The sequence below is a fragment of the Ictidomys tridecemlineatus genome, chromosome 7 (genome assembly GCF_052094955.1).
Source record: "Ictidomys tridecemlineatus isolate mIctTri1 chromosome 7, mIctTri1.hap1, whole genome shotgun sequence".
Lineage (NCBI taxonomy): Eukaryota > Metazoa > Chordata > Mammalia > Rodentia > Sciuridae > Ictidomys > Ictidomys tridecemlineatus.
This window is the reverse complement of record NC_135483.1, coordinates 16,302,932-16,323,997: the sequence shown is the minus strand read 5'-3', so window position 1 is coordinate 16,323,997 and position 21,066 is coordinate 16,302,932. Positions and strand designations below refer to the sequence as shown.

The window sequence follows — 21,066 nt, the reverse complement described above, 5'->3', positions numbered from 1 at the left end:
AGAAAATAAACGGAGATGCGATGATCTTAGGGAGCAGTGTCACCTGGGGGAGAAAGAATGCTGAAACACCTGCTCTGTGAAATTACCCAGAGGTCCCTGCTGCAGTATAATGGGTGCCCCAGAGGAAAGTAGACCCTTGGACCAAGTCCCTGATATCCCCGGCCAGAGGGCCAGAATGCAAGATAGACACCCAATCAAGGCCTTCGGTCCCAGTCAATTACCAGGGCAAGGAAGTCTTATCATTTATGAAGTGGGACATTCTAGAAAAATCTTCTTCCAGGTTGCAGCAAACTCTGGGGATGAAGTTCACGGAGCTGGCCGAGAGCAATAGTTTATATATTGGTTTCTCTCTGTATTATAGGATAGCAAATATTGTCTAGGACGTAGTTTTAAGGGCACTCATGTCTGTCAATCCTCATGTCCTGATTTTCTATTTGGATGGCATCAATATTGGACACTAAGAATACAGTAGCTCATGAGCGACATAGGGATTCATTGAAAAATATGCTGCAAGCAAATTAAACGCTGCTCTGAATTCTTCCTTGCCCTGTCTTTCTTCTCCTCCTTCCTCCTTTCCCTCCTCGATCTTACTGTTTCTCTTGCCTCTTCTCTTTCTTCACAAACAGGTATTGAAGAGCTATTGTGCACCAAGCACTATCCTAAGTGATGGGGACACAACAATCCAGGAAGCACAGTCCTTGTCCTTGGGAAATAAGCAGATAAGTAGAGAAATAATGATTGCAAGAACTTTGGGTGCAAATAACTGAGACAAGAAAGGAATTTTTGTGGGGGAGGGGACATTTGCTATGGTACTTGAAAGATAAGAAGGAGTTAAGCAAGCAAAAAGTAAAAAAGGGAGGGGTGGAGGTGAGAGAAGGAGATGGCTGGGAGGGACCCCAGCATGACACTTCAGGCTGGTGTGCCCGTGTGCTTACTGTACTATTGGGCTGCAAACAATTTTGCCTTAAATCTGAAGGTGACATTGGTCTATACTGCATAGACCTGAGGGTCCCATCTACTGTGTTCAACTATGCTTTGGCCCTTGCTGGGTGATGACTCTGGCGGGCTGACCCATCTCTCTGAGCCTTAATTGTCTCATTTTTAAGGTGGAGACCCACCTGCTCCTGTTGGAGTGTGATGTTGAATGCGGTCGTGTTGGGGCTGGAGTAGCACCGTGCTGGATTACAGCGAGCACTCAGTTGGTGGCACGTAGGGAGTTTGATGCCTAGTGACATAAGGATGTAAGGGTCATTTGTAAACTCTGAAGGATGATGAAAAGTGTAAGGGGAGTGGCACTTGGATTGTCTAATATTTCCAGTGCAGTTCCTCAGAAGTCCTGACTTGCTGCACTCTGCTCAGTAAATATTTGCAAGTGGTTGCCTGGTATCCAGACTCGGAGCCAAGAGGGCTCTTAGGAAGCGCCGGGGAGCAGAGGGCAGAGTGCTTGCTGTACACTGATCTACAGAGAGCTGCTGTTGGAGCTGACATGAAAGAGGAGGAGGCCAAGGAGATTAAAGAAAGGCCGGGATTAGAACCAGGCAGCATCTACCAAGCAGGAGCAAAGAGGAGGCAGGTGGAGGTTTTGCTGGGGCAGGCTCTGAGGTGCCTGAATTCTCCTCAGTGCTACCCGTGACCATGGCACTGTTTGTTTGGTCATGGCACCGCCAGCCAATGTGACAATTCTGCCAAAACTGCCTTGATAGATTTTTTTTAAACAAAATTCATGAAAAATATCTAAACTACTTTATTAAGATAAACTTAGTATACAACAAACAACATACATTTAGTGTATACAATTTGATCCATTTGGATAAATGCATCTACCCACAAAACCATCACCACAATCAAGATAATAGACACCCATTACCTTCCAAAGTTTCTATGTATCCCTTTGTATATCGTGTGTGGGGAGAGCACTCACCATGAGATCTACCCTCTTCACAAAACTTTTTTAAGGACACAGTAGTATCCTTGGCCAGAAACAACATGTTGTACAGAGTTTTCTAGAATAAATTCATCTAGCGTAATTGCAACTAAACAGCTATATTAACCAATCAACCCCACTTTTCTCCTCCCCTTGTTTTCTGGTCAACTCTGGCTACTCATGTGAGTTTGGCTCTTTTAGGCTCCTTGTGTCAGAGGACCCCCGAAGTTTGTCCTTCTGTGACTGGCTTGTTTTATTGAGCATGGTGTCCTCCAGGTTCATCCAGAGTCAGGATTTCTATCTGTTTTAAAGCTGAATAATATTCCATTATAAACTTGCTTTGTACAGAGTTTGGGGACAGTATAGAGTTGGGGACATGGAGGTCCCTCAAAGGGACTTCTTTGATTTCACATGTGTTCCCGCCTCCTGCCTCAGGGATATCTACCTTTGACCAGGAATAGAGCTAATCTTTCCCTCTTATCTTTTCTTAGTCTGTTTTGCCATCTGGAAGGTGGGGATAGTAACGTCTACCCCAGGTGTTGTCACGAGGAACGTATTCAGAGTACGTGGCCAAGTGCTTGGCACAGGGAGTGCTCAGTGTCATTGTCAATGACTTCCTCTGTCTTCTCCTGTTTCCTGGTAAATGAGCCCCTTCCACAGTGCTTCATGTGGTGACTTCAACACCACAATAAACTCAAAATGACTGATCATAGAATTTTGCCTTAAATTGGAAATCACTTTGTACTTAAGTAATGGCAGGGGCTAAGAGTCTAAAAGAGATTTGTGGGGGGAAAAAACCTTAAAATTATGAATGACAACAAGCTATAGAACACTTATTATATACCAGGCACCAGTCTAGACAACTTATGTATAATAATTCATTTAACCCTCACAACAACCCTATGAAGTATGTATTATAACCTGCGATTGTGCAGATAAGAAGATCAAGACACGGTGAGATTGATAACTTGCCCAAGGTCCTGTGGCCAATAAGTGGTGAAATGGGGAGTCCCATCCACACAGCCTGGATCCAGAAACCCTACTACTGACTTCTCATCAACTTCTCATTAAATTGAATAATAGAAAAGCTCAGCATAACTCTTAGAAAGCTGGCCTTTTACAGAAACATCGGTTGAGACTCGAAACTTGTCCACTGGCTAGGGAAGACAAGAACCTCTTGTATAACTTTGGGATGTTTTTGCTGATGAGAAAATGGAAACCAAAATGAAAAATGAAGCTAGTTCCCACCATTTTCAAGGCAAAATGGACAGTCATCCTCCATGGACAGACTGTATGCCAGACACGCACAATTGTCAAATTCTGCTCCCGAGGTTCCTTCTAGTTTAAATGGAATATTATATTCTGCTTCTCATGAGTATACTGGGACTAATACCTACCCTACCCGGCACAGTCTTCAGAAAATTAAACATGGTGACCAGAGAGTGCTGAGCAGGGTTTTCATTGTGATGACCCACAGATGATTGGGGAGGAGCAGGTTTTCTGCTTTTCCATAGGCTCACAAGAGGAGAAGAGGGGCAGAGTGAGGAGGAGGAGATGAAGAGATGGAGGAGGAGGAAATGTCCTTAGAGCTATTTCATGCTAAACTTGCCAGTTCCCCTTTGATTGAAAAACTTTACCCTTAGAGTAAAGGAGGGATCCTAGCTAGAGTACTACCATGTTCCAGGTACACCAGGGGTGGAACATTAGCAAAAGTATTTCCAAGACTGAAGTGTCATAAGGCCAACAGAATGGCCACGGTTTCTTACTTCCTTTGGGGGACTGATTTCTAGCCTGATAAATTGCCAAATGTTTTAATATGTAAATTGTCACTTGAATGACAGAATCTGTGCCTAGAGCCCCATGCCCCTCCATGTTTTAAATACTCGGTCTGCACTGATTTCCTGGGCAAGTGTGGGGAACTGTATTTACAAGGGGGAAATGCATTGAAGCCTCACCTCCATTCTGAAATGCTTCCTGAGCCCCTTGGGAAGAACTGAGGACTTTCTGTTAACGGAGTGCTAGAGTGAATGAATGAAATATTTGGTAGCCGAGCTTGAGGAGTTTTCTGGAATGTGAGAGTTTCTGTGCCAAAATTGGGGGCAGTTCTAGGTAAACCAGAATGGTTCACCCGCCTACCTGGAGCTGACTTTGCAAGAGCATAAGAACATTCTGCACACCTCCTTCCAAATTCTGGGTTCAGTGTTATCATGTTGTTGATTTGAAATCAGCCATGGTGGCAGTACTTATACCTCAGAAATTGGCAAAGACCACCAATTAGTTTTTGTTTTCTCCCAAGAGTGCTGATGCAAGGCATTGTCTAGCATGCTTTTCTCTTTGGTGCTTACATTCTTCTCCAGGGATTTCTATCTGACTCCCTTAAGATACGTTATTATCGCTCTCTCTCCCTGGACCATAGTCTCTCTCTCCCTGGACCATAACCCTATTGGAGCAAGATTCATGTCACCTTTCATTTTCACAGCCCTAGTCCTAACACATGTTGTAGACCTGGCATGTTGTAGACCCAGGGTCAGTGTTTATACATTAATGGAGGACAGCTGAGCTCCATCCTGTCAGTCTAAGCATATGAGATTGGATAGCAAGGAACTCTTCTCTGTGTGTGCAAGCCATCTCTCTTTCCTCCCAGGAGAGGATGCATCATCTTCCTTTGTATATCATAGATACACTGCCTACCTTGCCTTTGCATCTTGCCATGGGGTCAGAGGCAACAGTTAGGGGCAGAGAAAGGGGACGGTTAGCAAGAATAAGGTCAAGCTGTCTAGGATGATGAAGAGGAGAGACTGAAAAGAAGCAGTCACCTTAGCCAGAGTGCCAGGAAGGGGTCAATCAGACCCCACCTGGAGGAGCAACAGGTTTAGAACTTGGGGCTCTTAGAATTAATGACATATGGAGGGAAGAATGCACTCCTGGAAAAATGACCTGGCCAACAGAGAGATTAGTATCTTTTTAGTTCTGGTTGCACATAAGAATCATTTGGGATGCTTTAAAATATACAGATAGCTGAGTCCCATCCTGGTCCTATTGAGTCAGAACCTCTGAGGAATATACAAGGGACATTGAAAAACCTCTCTAGACTGTTCTAACGTATAGGTAGTACTCAGAGCCATTGGTCTAACAAAACCCTCTGGGAACTTTCCCTGTTGAAGTCCCAATGAAGGTAAAATATAAAAATGTACTGAGGGTTTACACAGGTAAGACTTATCTAAGATGCTAGACAAAGACAAGAGGATGTAATAGGATCTTAGGGTGGAAATTCAACCTAGGTTTTTCAAATAGGGTGTCATGGAACCCTGAAGGCATTAAAGCCTATGGGCTGCCTGGAAAAAGGAATTCCTTATTAAATTCACTCCCAGTTCTTCTCATTACATCTTTGCCTGGCAATACCAGCATCTCTCACTCTTCTCACCTACAGGATGGTAAATTGTACTAGCTTGTCATTTTTTTTTAAAATAAAGCTTTATGGGAAAACAGCCAACTCATTCATTTATATGTGATCTGTGGCTACTTCCATACAATAATGGCAGAGTCGAGTATTTGTAGTAGTGGCTGTGTGACCCACAAGGCCTAAATTTTATTCTGTCATCTTCTGCTCTATCCCATGCAAACAACTGAACAGTTTTTTTTTGTTGTTGTTGTTGTTCTTAAGACAAAGAACAAGTGATAGGATCTGAGCCTTTAGGTGGCAACATGAAATTTGCCAACATTTCCTTTGCTTTCCTTTACTCGTGCACTTTGGTATGAACAGTCACTAGTTCCCCATTTATAGTGCTAATATAAACTTAACTTTTAATGTAAATTGATATAGGTAAAAAAGTGAGGGGATTAAAAGACAATAATTAATAGAACAATTAGTAGAACGGATGATGCATATATTTGGTAAAAAAATCATGGAGGTCAGGCTTAAGTCTGAAAGTTGGGAAACATTGAATCTATCTAATCCCTTCATTTTGCAGAAGTCTGGTTATTAAGTCAGCTGCACTGGGTCACCTACTTGCTTTAAAAATAAAATACTTGTTTATGGAAAAACCTAACTCCTGTCTCTCCTGGGGCAGAGATTTTTTTCAGAACAAAGAAAAAGATAACGTGGTGCCATCTATCAACAGGAGCCTTCTACAATTCTGTTGTAACATTGTTGCCACTTTGTAGTTTAGACATAGAATGCCCAACCAGATAATGTGGATTATTTTATAAGGGAGACAAAGAACTAATATGTAAATGAAAACTGGCAAAAGTATATAAGGCTATGCTCCTCCATGCTGAAGTTTCAGCATTTGGATAAGAATCCGCTGCGCCGGAGCTGGCATTAGTAAACACTGCTTCCTGCTGATAACCCTGGAGTCTTGTATCTCTATGTGAGTCTCCCACAACGTCAGGACAATGTTCTTTTGCCTCTGACTGGTTATTCATTTGGACTTTGAAGCTCACTAGTGTGAATAAAGTATTGTAAAAGACAATAATTAATAGAACAATTAGTTCTATTAATTAAAGTTCATGGAATTCAGAGCCAAAAAAATATCCTGGTGACATTTCCTCAGGCATGTTAGTAGAGACTAATGTGCATTTTGAAGCAGAATCAAGGGGCCATTCACATTTTAAACATGACTCTTGGGTGATTAGTAACATATTGTTTTCATTAAGTTGATTGTTTCTTGGGTATGGTTCCTTAGGACAAAAATATGGTGAAAAGTCTTGCTTTTTTGTTATTGGTCTTGTTTTAAATCAAAACCCACTTAAATGTTTGTATGAGCAAAAAATAAAACTACCAAAAAAATCTACCAAATTTTTTTTAGTATACTCTGTTGGGTATATATAAGTAGTTTGTATCTAATAAGAATATTTTGTATTTCATGACATCATTATTGCTCTGTTTTTATTAGGATTCTCCACGATCACTCCAACTAAGAGCAAAGCTCTCCCTGTTCTTAGATCCCCTTCCCACTTATATCCATTAGAAGTTTATTGATCTTGAGCATGGATCAGAGAGCTAGGAAAGTAGGAAAGTGTGTCAGGAAGCCTGAGCTCTGCCTAATCAGAAGGGTGCTGGGAATGTTCTAGAATTGTTCATTGCCATCAATCCCTTCTTTAGAAAGGCAGTTTTAAAGTGACACATTCAACTATTAAGAGTCTGATTGTCACTTGACATGGGTAGGAATATTAATAAATAAGGCCAAAAGTAGGAAAACATCCATGTGATCAGAGCCTAGTATGACTTACATATGTTGACTATGTGTTTTAGAAAATGAGAGAAACTTGTTAGATGCAAAAAAAAAAAAAAAGACCTTTCTCAGCTGGGTATGGTGGTGCACACCTGTAATCCCAGTTCCTCAGGAGGCTGAGGCAGGAGGACTCCAAGTCTGCAGTCAGCCTCATCATCTTAGTAAGAGTCTGTCTCAAAATTTTAAAAAAAGATAAAAAAGACAGTGGCTGTAACTCAGTGGTAGAGCACTTGCCAAACAGGCATGAACCCCAGAATTTAACACCTAGGACTGAAATGAAGGCAGGCAGGCAGGAGGAACACCTTTCTTCTACACTTGGGATTGCTTTTCACTGGCATTTTAGTACTTTTTGATGAAGATTTGTACAGTTAGGTCATTTTCCCAGAAAGATCAGCATCCCTGGGCTATATACTGTCTGGGTGATATATGTCAATGTGATTTTTACTATCAAAGCTGACTGTGGAATTGGACAGGAGCAAGGAAATCTGACCTTAAGCGTTCTTTAACATCTATTGCCTCAATGTGGTGACACCATTGTTCCTGCAGGTCATGGTGAGGGACTCAGAAGGGCAAGCCACATAACAAGCCTGCGGTGCACTGAGCTCTGGTATGGGGACACCAAGTCGGGCAGCCTTTGGGGAACAACTCCCAAGCAGAGGAGAGCTGAGCAGATCAAGGCCTGAGTGTTTCAGGCCAGCACTGCTCATCTAGGTGGGAAACCCTCAGCTCGAAGCCCAGGAGTCGGGTTCCCCAATGTTCCCAAAGGAAGTCTTCCTAATGCCCTGGCCATCAGACGCTGGTGTGGGCTGACAGCCTTTGGGAGAAACGCTGCTACCTCAGCTGCTGCTTCCTGAACAGGAGAACAAGAGCCAACCTCCAGCAGTAGTTGGATTCCCCCGGAGACAAGAGAGAGCATAAGTGTGAGGGAGTTCCAGGGCCTCAAGGGTGGAATGTGTGCTGCTGGTGGAGACCCAGGGAGGTACAGACATGATGGAGACACCTCTGCCCCTCTGCCTTGCTCATCTCAGGTCTGGGTCTAAGGCAGTGGCTCTCAATCAATCAGGAGCAATTTCTCCTCCTAGGACACAGTTGACAATATCTGGAGACATTTTTGCTTGTCACAAATGGTGTTGGGATTGATACTATTATACCTAATGACAAAAGCCAAGGATTTTGCTAGACAACCTATGCCAAGACTGTCCCCTCACTACAAAGAATTATCCAGGCCCAGATGCCAATGGTGCTGAGGTCCTATGTGCCAAAGGTCTATAACACTGGCCTAATGGTTGCCTCAATTCTGTCCACATGTTACTTTAAAAGGTGTCGAGGAGGCCGAGCTTCCAGTGGCCCATGGGTACTGTTAAGGGCAAGGCCTCCAGTTGCCAAGAAGGAATTGCTGTGGTTACACAAGAAGGCAGATCAGAAGTGGACCACGATGTCTCTCTTTAATTTTTTGTAAAGTCACCCAGAGGACAAATCTGAAAGATGAGTAGGAGCAGGATAAGGCAACTAGGAGGAAGAATGTGAGTTGAGATGAGACCAAAGCGAGAAGCCTGTCACCACCTCCCATTTCTAAGTCTGCGTCATGACTGCTGTGAGCATCCCAGCTCTCTGTAAGGCTGTCATGGCCATGTAACAGCTCTCATTTGAGTCCTTTGAGGGCCCTTTAGTGCTGGGTTCGGCTGGAGAACTTGAAACTTCTGCTAGAGGTAGAATAACATTCGTTATCTAGAAACAAGATTTGTGTCCAGGGGAAAATGACAGTCTGCTCTGAGATTGTCATAGATTGTTTTGGGAGTGAGAGACCTCTGAAGAGTGTTTAACTTCCAGATATGCAGTGTCTGATGTATTTCACTGACAAAAGTGTGCTTCAGGGTAAGGTGGCTGTGGAGAGATGGCGGCCATTCCTCAGCTGTGAGAGGCCGTGCCTCCGGGAGTCATAGAAAATGAAGCACGTTTCTCATTAAAGAGAAATGGCCCACTTCCTTCCTAGAGTGCCAAGGGCTCTCTTTTGCCAACTCGGTCGAGAGTATAAACGTGGGATTCATTATTTACAAAAAAAAAAAAAAAAAAAGAGAGAGAGAGAGAGACTAGTATACTCTGGAATCCTCAAGGACCATTGATAAGTGGGCGGATGGAATTGAAAAGAGAAAATACCCGGGGCTGAAAAAGACCTCACGGTATCAAATGTGCTGTGTAGTGAGATATAAGCAACTGTGTAGGAACAAGTCCTGATTTGCAGAGAAGGAAATGAGGTGAAATAGCTAAATTTGCTTTGAGCAAATTCCTGTCTCAATCAATATTAAAACAATGAATGTTATTCTTTCCTCTGGTAAGACAGTTTAAATGTGCATTGGATCCAAATCCATGCATTCTTTCTTTAAAATTTGTTCTAACATTTCTCTCTCTCCTCATACTCACTGTAAACATCCAAGCCCCATCACCTGGAGGGCGAATAGTTTCACTTCCTTTCCATCAGATATTCCAGGCTTCGTTCCCTTTCTGTCTTCCCCAAGGGTTAGAATTAGTTGTGGGAGGAGAAGTAATGTTAATAAAAATAATTGTTGTAAGAAATCAGTAATGACACGGCAATGTCCCCACCCCCAAGAATACCTAAAATCAACCTTGACCAGGGATCATCTAAGCAGTAGTGACATGACCTGAACCAACCAAAATTCTCCTCTGACATTTTATATGTAGATACTGAGAGGAAGAAGATAAAGTCAGCCTTTTCTTCCGAATGGACTCTCCTTCTGCAGATTCAGTCAACCACTAATCTAAAAATATTTGGGGAAAAAAAGGATGCATATGTGCTAAACATGTGCAGATGTTTCTCATATTACTTCTGAGACAGTAGAGAATAACTGTTTATGTGGCACTAGGTGTTATGTAGACATTAATCTAGAAATGACTGGAAGTGCACAAGAGGATGTCCATATGTCACATGCAAATCCCATGCCATTGTGTACAAGGAACTTGAGCACCTGTGGATTTGGCATGGAGGGGGTGGAGGCCCTGGAGCCAATCCTCCACAGATACCAAGGGATGGCTGTCCCCTCCTTGAAGTCGCTAAGCTGGAGCTAAGTGGCACCTGGTCCATCTGTGGCCAGGCTTCCCTCCCTCCAGCCCCTTTTGCCCCCCACACATTGAACAGCAAAAGCAAGAGTTCGTTTTCAGAAGAGAGTGTGGACAACATGGGGGGAAGAGAGTCGGGGAGGAGGGAACACGGTGATCAAGATGATCTGCTCAGCCCAGGGACAACTCCTGGGTCACGGCTTTCCCCTTTGCCAGTCTAGGGTTGGTGGTTTGACCAGTTCTGGCCAGGGAGGTGGAAAGGACGGTCTGCTTGAACCTTTTCAGCTTTTCCTTGCTGACTGGGGAGTGGGGTCCGAGGAGAAGGTCACTTTCCCTCTATCCGCTTCCTTCTTATTTGTGACTCTATCACATGAGATCACCATCTTGCATTCTGCCACATGGCAGGTGGCAGAATGAAAATGCAGACACGATGTGTCCTTAGCGATATGACTGAGGAGCTGAAGCAACCTGGGCATCCTCCTTCCAGACTTCCCGTGGGGGCTGACAATGAAATGACCTTGTCATTTAAGCCACTGTTGGTCAGGTACTGTGCCACTTGTAATCAAGCACATACTGGTGGTTTAAATAATGAACAGAGAAAACAATTGAATTCTTACTTCCCTAATTACCTCAATCCCAGACTTCTCTCTTGAATTTCAGACATTCATCCCTTGGGCTTTATACCCAGACAAGACATCTCAAACTCAACAGATCACAACACTGAACCTCCTCTCCCACTTAGCAAGCCTTCACCTTGCCCTCCATTCCTGTGGTGGACCAGTCTACCTGGGTACAAAGGCGGGACTCCTAGCAGTCATTCTGCTGTCCTCATTTCCCCTGGCCTCCCATATCCAATCCATTAGCAATTCAGGTCTACTTCACATTCCAGTCTTTCTCCTCTCTCAATTTCATTGCCACTGTTTTAGTTGGCGGGTGGGAGGAAGAGGCTCTTCATTCCTCTCCAGGATCACTGCCCCCTCCCAAATACTCTGCTTACCTCCCATCTTGTTCATCTCCCAACCTCCATCAGATCCCAAGATGGTCCATGCAGAACCAGCTCTGCCTTGTCGTTCCCTTGTCTGAGGCTGGGATTCCCTAGTTGCCTAACGGTGATTCTCAAGGTGTGGTACCTGGACCAGTAGCATCAACATCACTGAGGAACTCATCCCATGCAAATTCTCAGACTCACCTTAGTGTGTCTGCTGAACCAACATTCTGAGGATAGAACCCAGCTCTCTAGTTTACCTGCTAAAAGGTAAGATTCTAGTTGTTTTAATAGGAGGCTTTATTGAAACCAATACAATGTAAAGAACTTCTGCTAAACCCCAATCCAAGCTTTACTTCTTACTAAATGTCCAAATTACTCAACCTCCCTTTGCCTCACTTTCTCATATTTAACAGGTAATATTGACAGTATTGCCCTTTTAGGATTGTCAGAAGTGATGTAATTCATGTATTGCTTGAAATATTGAAAACCTTCAAATTGCACGGACCAGAGTTCATGCCCTCAAAACAGCTCACAGTCTATTAAGCACTGAATAGACACGTCAGTTATCATCAGCATCTCAGCAGGCTCTGTTTAAACCTCCAGTTGTGTTGGAGGAACACTGAAGAGGAGCATAACATTGACCTTAGAGAACAACTCTGCACACTGCTAATGAAAGCAGGTGTTACTGTGAATGCCCACAAATGAGAACTGATTTGTAAATGTCAGCGGCAGTCCTTCCTGGGGTTTCTGGTTCTCCTTGCTGTACTGAGAGCAGAGATGCCGGCAGGTGCCCTGGGGCTGTGCGGCTTTCTGTGCCTTACACTAAGTGACCCCAGGCTCCTGCAGCTTTAGGATCCTTGTGTCAGTGTTTCAGTTTGCGTGTTCTTCCTTCTGCCTGTTTATCTGTCTTTGGCAGCCATCTTGCCACTTCTTACAATGGCTGCTTTTTATCTACCTACATAAGAAACCCCAAAAGCTCGGACTGTGCAATTGCATTTGAAATAAGCTAGACTGAATGAATCGTCTTTAAATGAAGGCGTGCTTTAGGTATGCATGTGGTACTTTGACATCAGAGGTCCTTTTTTTGTCCTCCTATACCCATGGTGGTGTTTTGAAGGACAAACTTTCTTCAAATAAAGACTGCATGGTCTAGCTTGGTTTCTGCTTGGGGTTCGCTGGGGGTTCTTCTGGGCTTGGGGATCACATTTTAATGCACACTCTTGGTTAAAGCCATACTTATTTTTCTTCCAAATGCTCTACATTTTTATATGCCTCTGGAGTCTCCCTTCTTCCCCAGGAATCTCCTTTCTTTTCTCCGGAATCAGGGCCTATTCCCCATCTGGCATGTATCTCCCTTGTGCCCCTGGTCTACCTTCACCTAAACTTGCCTGGTGTTCACCTGCCACTATCCCCAAACTGTTCTCCATTTTAGACAATATTTATGTTGGCTAAATATTGGCAAAAGCAAGTTATTAGCTTGGCATGTTCACAAACACCTTGGAGATCACTAAGCAGATGTTATAACATTTACAAATCGATTTTCATTTGTGAGCATTCATAATTACACCTGCTTTCATTAGCAGTGTGCAAAGTTGTTCTCTAAGGTCAGTGTTATGTACCTCTTCAGTCTTCCTTAAACTCTGTACTGTGTTAGACCCTCTTGGGGAGAAATTACGAATCCTGATGTTCAGGAAAACCACCAGAACTATTAATTCACACTCTCTGGCAGTAGAACCCAGGCATCAGTGGTGTTTAGAACTCTCCAGGTGAATCCAATATGCAGCCAAATTGGAGAACTTGCTCCTGGGTCCAGTGCTTCCAAACTTTAATGTGCACAAGATGCTCTCAAAGATCTTGCTAAAATGCAGGCTGTAATTCAATAGGTCGAGATAGGCCTGAGATTCTGCACTTCTGGCAAGTGCCCAGGCAATGTGATGCTGATACTAGTCCAGGGACCACACTTTGAGTTGCAAACCTGTAGTCTCATCAGCCTTGCAAATGATTTCCCAGAAATCATTGTCCTTTTGAGTTCAATTATTTTCACATTTTCATTGGCTTCCTTCAGTTATGCTTTTTCCCTGTCATTCTACCCATATTCCATGGCTATGCAACACTCCCATGGTAAGGCAAGCTTGGTTCTCTAGATAATAATTCTCCTCAAAATAACCCACACAAAAAGAATTGAAGCTAAACATAAGCCAATTTTCTCCCCTATTGGATATTATTTCTCTGTGAAGCTCACTGAGCACAAGGACATATCCATCAGGCCAAGCACTCTTTGAACATTGTGTGATATTGCAGATGATAATAACCCAGTATCTTGATTATTGCTGCTCCAAATAATTTACTCACAAACACTAGGTCTTTGGCTTAAAAAAATCATTCATGATGGCAAAAAATAAAATGAGGAAACTGCAAAGCAAAAATAATTTTCAGTTTCAGAACTGGCTAAGATTCTAGATCACAGTGCCTTGGAAAATGTACTTCCTGGCCAATATTCTGCTGACTTTAAAAAAATATTTGTCAAATAGTTATCTATGGACCTTGGTCTGTGACATATTCTTGGGATTTAAAACTTTTCTAGGAGACTTTTAAATTAGTGTATTCCATGCTCATAATAACTTACAAATGAATGTAAAAGATACTTTCAGAATGACAAAGTATTGGCGTGTGATTTCAATGCCTGCATTTGCATTTGAATTTATAATTGTGTATATGTCAAATTTCATTTAATTGTCACAGGAGTTAAAGAACACAGAAAAGTAGGAGAATGTACATAAGAATCACACGTTTGAGCCAAGAGAAGGCCAAGTGGCATTAGAGAGAGCATTACAAATAACAGTTTCTCAGTACGAGAAACCCTCATAGAACTAGGAAGTCACACCACATCATATTTAAGACGTGCTAAAACTCAAAGGAAGCCATTTTATAGAAACAAGGACTGTTTTACATTAAGCACAGCCTTTTAATTTAATAAAATAATATTGTTCATTACACAAAATCAGTAACATACATTTAAACATCATTGACTCATATTTCACTAGGAATTAATTGGTAAATTGTTTGGTTCTGTGGTTGCTTCAAAATCAGCATTCTAGTTTGAGTTTGTACAGACTCAAGGAACTTTCTAATGCAATTATGTTAAGCCATGACTGAGACCTTCTTGTCCTTTAGAAAGGGTTTGCGTTGACTTTGTTAGAGTGTTTTTATTCCTCACGCACATGTTATATTCCTTACTGCTTTCTGAGATGTCACAGTGACCTAAGTATAGAGTCTAGGGGGATGTTAATGGGACACCGCTGGGAACATAAACTGAGCTCCCAGATTACATTTTTTTTATATTAGCTGCAAATATTGTAATAAACATTTCCGAGCGGAAAGTCCCCCAGCTTGGAAGGTATGCCTGATGATGAAATGTTCAGCCTGGAGGAACAGGGTGGGAGAGTTCTAATTTGAAAGGTCATTGGGAGAAATACTGGGTCTACAAGAAGCCTATGATTGGGAGGCAAAACAAAGTGCTTACGGGCTTTGGGGCCTCTGGGTTTCCAGTCCCTGATGGGTGGCTGACAGGTTTCACGGCTGCCGAGGGTTGGGTGTCCCCTTTGGGCAACTCTTGACTGCATTCTGAGAGGGAGTAAGACTGGCTCTGAGGAGTCAAAACAGAAATAGATAAAAATGCTGGTCCACTGTCAAAGTCTGTCACAAGGGGTTGATTTTCCAAAGGCAAAATTGTCCTCCAAAGATGCTAATGCAAGAGCCAAAGGGTTGTTCTTGAGGTCCTCTGCATTCTGCAGAAGCCATTCAAAACTGGTTTTCAGTTTCTGTGAAAGATACTCTGAGTGGATAGCTTCAGAATTCTGGCTAGTATGAAAGCGCTATTTACGGATGATTTCAAAAATAATGCCTCTCTGTAGAAAATATCTGTGGGATTGTAAGCATCTGAGTGCTCTTTTCAGATACTTTTAGTAAAGGAAACAGCTTAAAAACAAAGCCAGAGTTTCCAGGGGATTTGGGAGGTTATTCCTTTTCCTCCTGGTAGACATGCAACGTATCAACTTGGTGCGAGAAGCTGCAGTAGATGCACAAAGCCTCATCAAACTGCTCATTGGAATTGTTTTAGATAGACATATTTCAGTGTAAAACGTCAATAATCAACTCTTACTTGTCTGGTGCATAGTTGGTTCCAAGTGGTAATATTTTAGTTCATTTTTAGTCATTAGCAAGTTATAGACACACTATTCACAAAGCCTAAGCCTAGACATTTTAAAAGAAAAAGTAAAATATTCAATCTATTCCGTGGATATTTGTAAATACTTGGATGTTTGATGCTGTTTTAAAGGCAGGGCTGGAATAGTTTCACCTTTCAATCCAAATGATATGGCCTTGCAGGAGCATTTTTGCCTTGGCCTACTGATCCTTGCAGGATGAACCATCTTTCCCACAAAACTCCAAATGCGCAGTCTATTAAGTTTTGGACAACTTTGCCACAAACTAAACAGCTTTCGTTACACATTCACAAATGTACCTTCAGCCATTTGCTCTCTGCAAGGCACTGTTTACTGCCTTACTTTAAACATTTCTCTTTAGCACCCTCTAAGAGGAATTTTTAGTCAATGGGGAAGAAACATATTCCAAAGGCATTTTTAAAGCATGGTACGCTGTTGCTAACACCCACAATAAAAGGTAATCAAAGTGGTAAAGCATGAAATTGTTACTATAACCTCATAGTCTAAATTCTTCCATCAGCTAACCAAAATTCAGATTAATTCCCCAAATCAGTGAAAAACAACTTACATGATGATTGCCCATTTTCGTGAGGTGTTGGTCTGTGTTGCATTAAGAGTTCAGTCCTCCCACAGAGGAAGTTTATAATGGTTTTCCCAGGGCGCAGTATCTCTGGTGTTTAATGAGTAACTTCTGGCTTTGGATTTGAATACATTGTTGAGGATGGGCAGGGAGTGGCCATGGCTACAAATGAGCAAAACTGCCCAAGCTGCATTGATAGGCCGTCTTTTAAGATAAAATAATTACTAATGATAAACGGTAGACGTCTTAGGAGGAGCTATTTGGTTTAAGGCTGTATATTGTTTGCATTGGTTGCTGTTATTATTTGTCTCCCACTTAAAGGCAAGGTAGTAGAAACCTTCCGTCTATAGGGTAGGAACTGTACTGCCTCAGATCCACATGGCTGGATGGGCAGACACACAAACAGCCTGAGAAGACAAGGGAAAAATCTCCCCAAACAAACCCGATGCACCAACAATAGAATCTAATAGAATCACCACAGTGGAAGAAATGTCAGAGAAGGAGTTTAGAATGTACATAGGTAAACTGATCTGTGAGGTAAAGGACAATGTAAAGAGTGAAATCAGAGATAAAATTCAGGAGGTGAAAGATGTGAATTCAATAAAGAGATGGGGAATTCTAAAAAGAAATCAAGCAGAAATCCTCAAAATAAGGAATTAATAAACCAAATTAAAAATTTAATGGAAAGCATCAGCATAAGACTAGACCATTTGGAAAACAAAGTCTCAGACAATGAAGATAAAAGATGTAATCTTGAAAATAAAGTTGACCATACAGATGAGATGTTAAGAAACCATGAATAGAACTTCCAAGAAGTATGGAACAACATGAAAAGACGAAATTAAAGATTTATCAGGATAGATGGAGGCATAGAGATATAAACCAAAGAAATGTGTGATCTTTTCAAAGATATAATCTCAGAAAAAAATTTCAGACCTAAAGAACGAAATGGAAAATCAATACAAGAGACTTACAGGACCCCAAATTACATCAGGCTCCCACCAAGACACATTATAATGGCTGATCTCTCAATCCAGACTTGGAAAAATATATATCAAATTCTGAAAGAAAATAGATGCAAGCCAAGAATAATATACCCAGCAAAATTAAGCTTCAGATTTGAAGATGAAATAAAAACATTCCATGACAAACAAAAGTTAAAAGAATTCACAAGTAGAAAGCCTGCACTATAGAACATTCTCAACAAAATATTGCACGAAGATAAAATTTTAAAAAAGTGAAAACCTGCAAAGGGATAAACTACACTAAGGGAATAATCAATCAAAGGAGAAACTAATTCAAATTAAAAAACAGAAATAAATAAAAATGACCAGGACTTCATAATATATATCAATAATAACCTTGAACATTAATGGCCTAAACTCATCAATCAAAAGATATAGACTGGCAGAATGGATTAAAAAAACAAGACCCAATAATATGCTATTTCCAAGAGACTCACCTAATAGGCAAAGACATCCACAGACCCAAGGGGAAAGGATGGGAAAAAAACCATATCACTCACATGGACATTGTAAATAAGCAGGGGTTTCCATCCTTATGTCAAAAAAAGTGAACTTCAATCCAAAGTTAAGCAGAAGGGACAAAGAAGGACATTTCATACTGCTCAATACAACAACAAGACATAGCAATCATAAATATTTATGCCCCAAACAATGGAGCATCTATGTACATCAAACAAACCCTTATCAATTTTAAGAACCAAGTAGACCACAACACAATAATACTGGGTGACTTTAGCATACCTCTCTCACTACTCTATAGATATGCAAACAAAAACTAAACAAAGAAACTATAGAACTAAAAATACAATCAATAATTTAGACTTAACAGACATACACAGAATATATTACCCATCAATAAGCAAATACACTTTCTTCTCAGCAGCACATGGATCCTTCTCTAAAATGGACCATATTTTATGCTACAGAGCAACTCTTAGCAAATACAAAAAATAGATATAATACCCTGCATTCTATTAGATCATAATGGAATTAAATTTGAAAAAAAGAAGCTAATTTAACAACTGGAAACTAAATAGTATTGAAAGACGAATGGATAGTAGAAGAAATAAGAGATGAAATAAAAAATAGAGGTGAACGAGAATAGAGATGGAACATATCAAAACCTCTGGGACACTAGGAAGGCAGTGCTAAGAGGACTGTGCATTGCACTGAGCTCTTTCATTACAAGAATAGAAAGTCAATGAATAAATGACCTAACATTACATCTCAAAGCCCTAGACAAAGAACAAATCAACACTAAAAGCAGAAGACAGGAAATAATTAAAATGAGAGCTGAAATTAATGAAATTGAAACAAAAGAAACAATTGACAAAAGAATAAGTTGGTTCTTTGAAAAAATAAAATTGATAAACCCCTAGCCACATGAATGAAGAGAAAGAGCGAGAAAACTCAAATTACTAAATTTCATGATGAAAAAGGAAATATCTGAAGTTTTCTTCCCTTGATGTGTCTTATCTGGTTTTGGTACCAAGGTATCAGGGTGATACTAGCTTCATAGAATGAGTTTGGAAGGGTTCCCTCTTTTTCTATTTCATGGAATGATTTGAGGCATATTGATGTTAATTCTTCTTTGTCTTGAAGACATCAACAGATTTCTAGAGACATATGACCTATGCAAACTGAATCAGGACATACACAATTTAAACAGATCAGTTTCAAGCAGTGAAATAGAAGACAACCTCAAAACCCTACTGATTAAGAAAAATCCAGGACCAGAGGGATTCAGAGCTGAGTTCTACAAGACCTTCAAAGAAGAATGATGTACTGGGGCTCCTTCAGCTTCTGGAGAGAGTAAAGAATGTCACTCAGTCAGCTGGCTTCCAACTGTAAAAGGCAGAGTCACCTCAACACTCAGGATACTGATTAGTGAGAAATCTGAGAAAGAAAATAAAATTAACAAACAAACATAAATGCACTCATTCACACACATTCATATTTCCTGGAAATGTTTTGCAGTGCTAACATGATCATCTTTACTGATAGGCCATGGATACTTTTTCTTCTTTGCATTTCTCTTAATTATAGTTTCCTTTAATTTTTTTAAAAAACTCGTGTGTTGCTTTTAAAATTAGAAAATAAATAAAACTTCAAGAAAAAAATTACTGATAACTAAAATATAGGCTTTCTAAGTTGTATATTATTCACAACTAAAAGGCTAAAATTGACTCACTTCTGAATTGTTAGAATGATTCTTTCATGTTCTTTAAAAAATTTACACCTTTTAATAATAAAAACATTAACCAAGTAGAATGAAAAATCTTACTATTTACTACTTTATCACTGTCGTTGTTAGAGAATTTTATGATGGCTATACTAGGTTCTGCTAGGTCATCATTTTTACAACCTAGCTAGTTTTTAAATTTAAAGAATAATATGTGAAGATGGTAATTTTTTTCTAATCATATAAGAAGTGCAGTGAAAACGAAGCCCACTGACCTCCCAGAGTCTTTCCCAGGGAGATTCCTGCAAATCCTTCCAGAATTGAACTATCCACAAATAGCCATGTCTGTCTGTTTACCTCTCCTCCTCTTTCTCTGTTTATCTCTGGTCTCTTCTTTTTCTCAATAAATAGGTTTGTACCATGCATTTGACTGGTTTCAGGCCTTGTATGTTCCTATATCAGGAGATGCATGACATTGGCACATTTCTGTTTTGGTGGCAGGATGGAAATCCATTATAGTTGTGAACCAAGCCTGAGTCCATCATTACAGTTCACTTAGGAACCTGTTTTTGGTTTTTTGCATGAATATTTTTCATATATACTTCAAATTCTGATTGATGTTGCCAAGTTGCTCCCCACATGAAAGTATAGATGCTGGGCTGCTGTCAGAGATCGGCTGGCCCAGGAGGCTTACTTCCCAAAGACAAAATGTACACCCCCTAAAATAATATGCCAGTGCTCATTTCCTCACTTACTGGCCAACACTAATATTAAACTTTCCGTTTCTGTTAATTTCAAAAATGAAAACTCATTATTTTATGGTTTAATTTTTATGTCCTTTATTTAATAGTGTTAGACTTCTACATTCCATTCCTTTGGAGCTATTTTTATGGATATTTCTGTGGTTTACTTGTTGCTGTCCTCAATTTTCCTTTTTAGTTATTAGTCTTTTCATTTATATTTATGAAACGTTTTATTTATAGTGGAACTTAGGCCTTTGTCAAGTGTAACGATTATTTCTCCCCAGTTTCTTTGTTTGCCTTTTGTCTCTGTTTATGTTTTGAGTGTGTATATGTGTATGTGTGAAACATTAGTTGTTTTTTTTCTTTCTTTTTTTTTTTTTTTTGCGGGGATAGATACCCAGAGCACTTGACCACTTGACCACTGAGCTATATTCCTAGCCCTTTTTATATTTTATTTAGAGATAAGATCTCACTGAGTTGCTTAGTGCCTCACTTTTGCTGAGGCTGGCTTTGAACTCCTGCCTCACCCTCCTGAGTCACTAGGATTACGGCTGTGCACCACTGCGCCCCCCTGAAAGTGTTAGTTTTTATGTAGTCAAATATCAGTCTTTTCTTTCAATTGCTTAGAAAAACCTTTTCTACATGATGATACTTAAATCTTCTTATACACTGTCTTCAAGTTATTTTATTGTTTTAAGACTTACATCTTTGATCCATTAGGAATTGATTTTGATATAGATTAAGAAAGAAAAGGATTTGACTTAGTTTTGGTTAGACAGTCAATCCTAGAGTTATTAAATAATTCATTTTTCTTCTATTGGTTTACCTTTATTTTATGATAAATTCCCTTATAAAACAGAATTAGAATTCTATATAGGTTTATTAAGTCCTTATAGTATATAGTCACTTTTGTTCTTTCAATTTTCATCAGTTGAGAACTTTGGATGTACTAATTGTTGCAACTACCAAAGCAAACAAGACTGATATGGATTTTCTGTTCCTAGAATTTATATTTGAATTTCTATATAAAACACAAGCAAATAACTAACCAGAAATGGTTATGTGTGCTCTAAAGAAGATAAACAGGAT

At 40.4% G+C, this 21,066-nt stretch overlaps 1 protein-coding gene and 1 long non-coding RNA gene across 3 annotated transcripts in view; one reads left to right on the top strand and one right to left on the bottom strand.

The window, feature by feature from the left end:
• The window catches only part of Anxa13 (annexin A13), a 52,694-nt gene extending 36,546 nt beyond the window's left edge, over window positions 1-16,148 (bottom strand). Inside the window, exons 1-2 of one of the 2 annotated variants that reach the window (XM_005316176.4) lie at window positions 16,016-16,148; window positions 14,745-14,867 (exon numbers count right to left, since the gene is read on the bottom strand). In XM_005316176.4, the coding sequence (XP_005316233.1) occupies window positions 14,745-14,867; window positions 16,016-16,030 (138 nt within the window). In that variant the 5' untranslated portion in view covers window positions 16,031-16,148. The remainder of the gene's footprint in view (window positions 1-14,744; window positions 14,868-16,015) is intronic. The other variant, XM_040293687.2, reaches the window with a different exon arrangement.
• The window catches only part of LOC144365421 (uncharacterized), a 97,739-nt gene extending 76,764 nt beyond the window's left edge, over window positions 1-20,975 (top strand). The window contains exon 4 of the long non-coding RNA XR_013423827.1: window positions 627-20,975. This is a non-coding gene — a long non-coding RNA (uncharacterized LOC144365421). The remainder of the gene's footprint in view (window positions 1-626) is intronic.
• The last annotated feature ends 91 nt before the right edge of the window (window positions 20,976-21,066 follow it).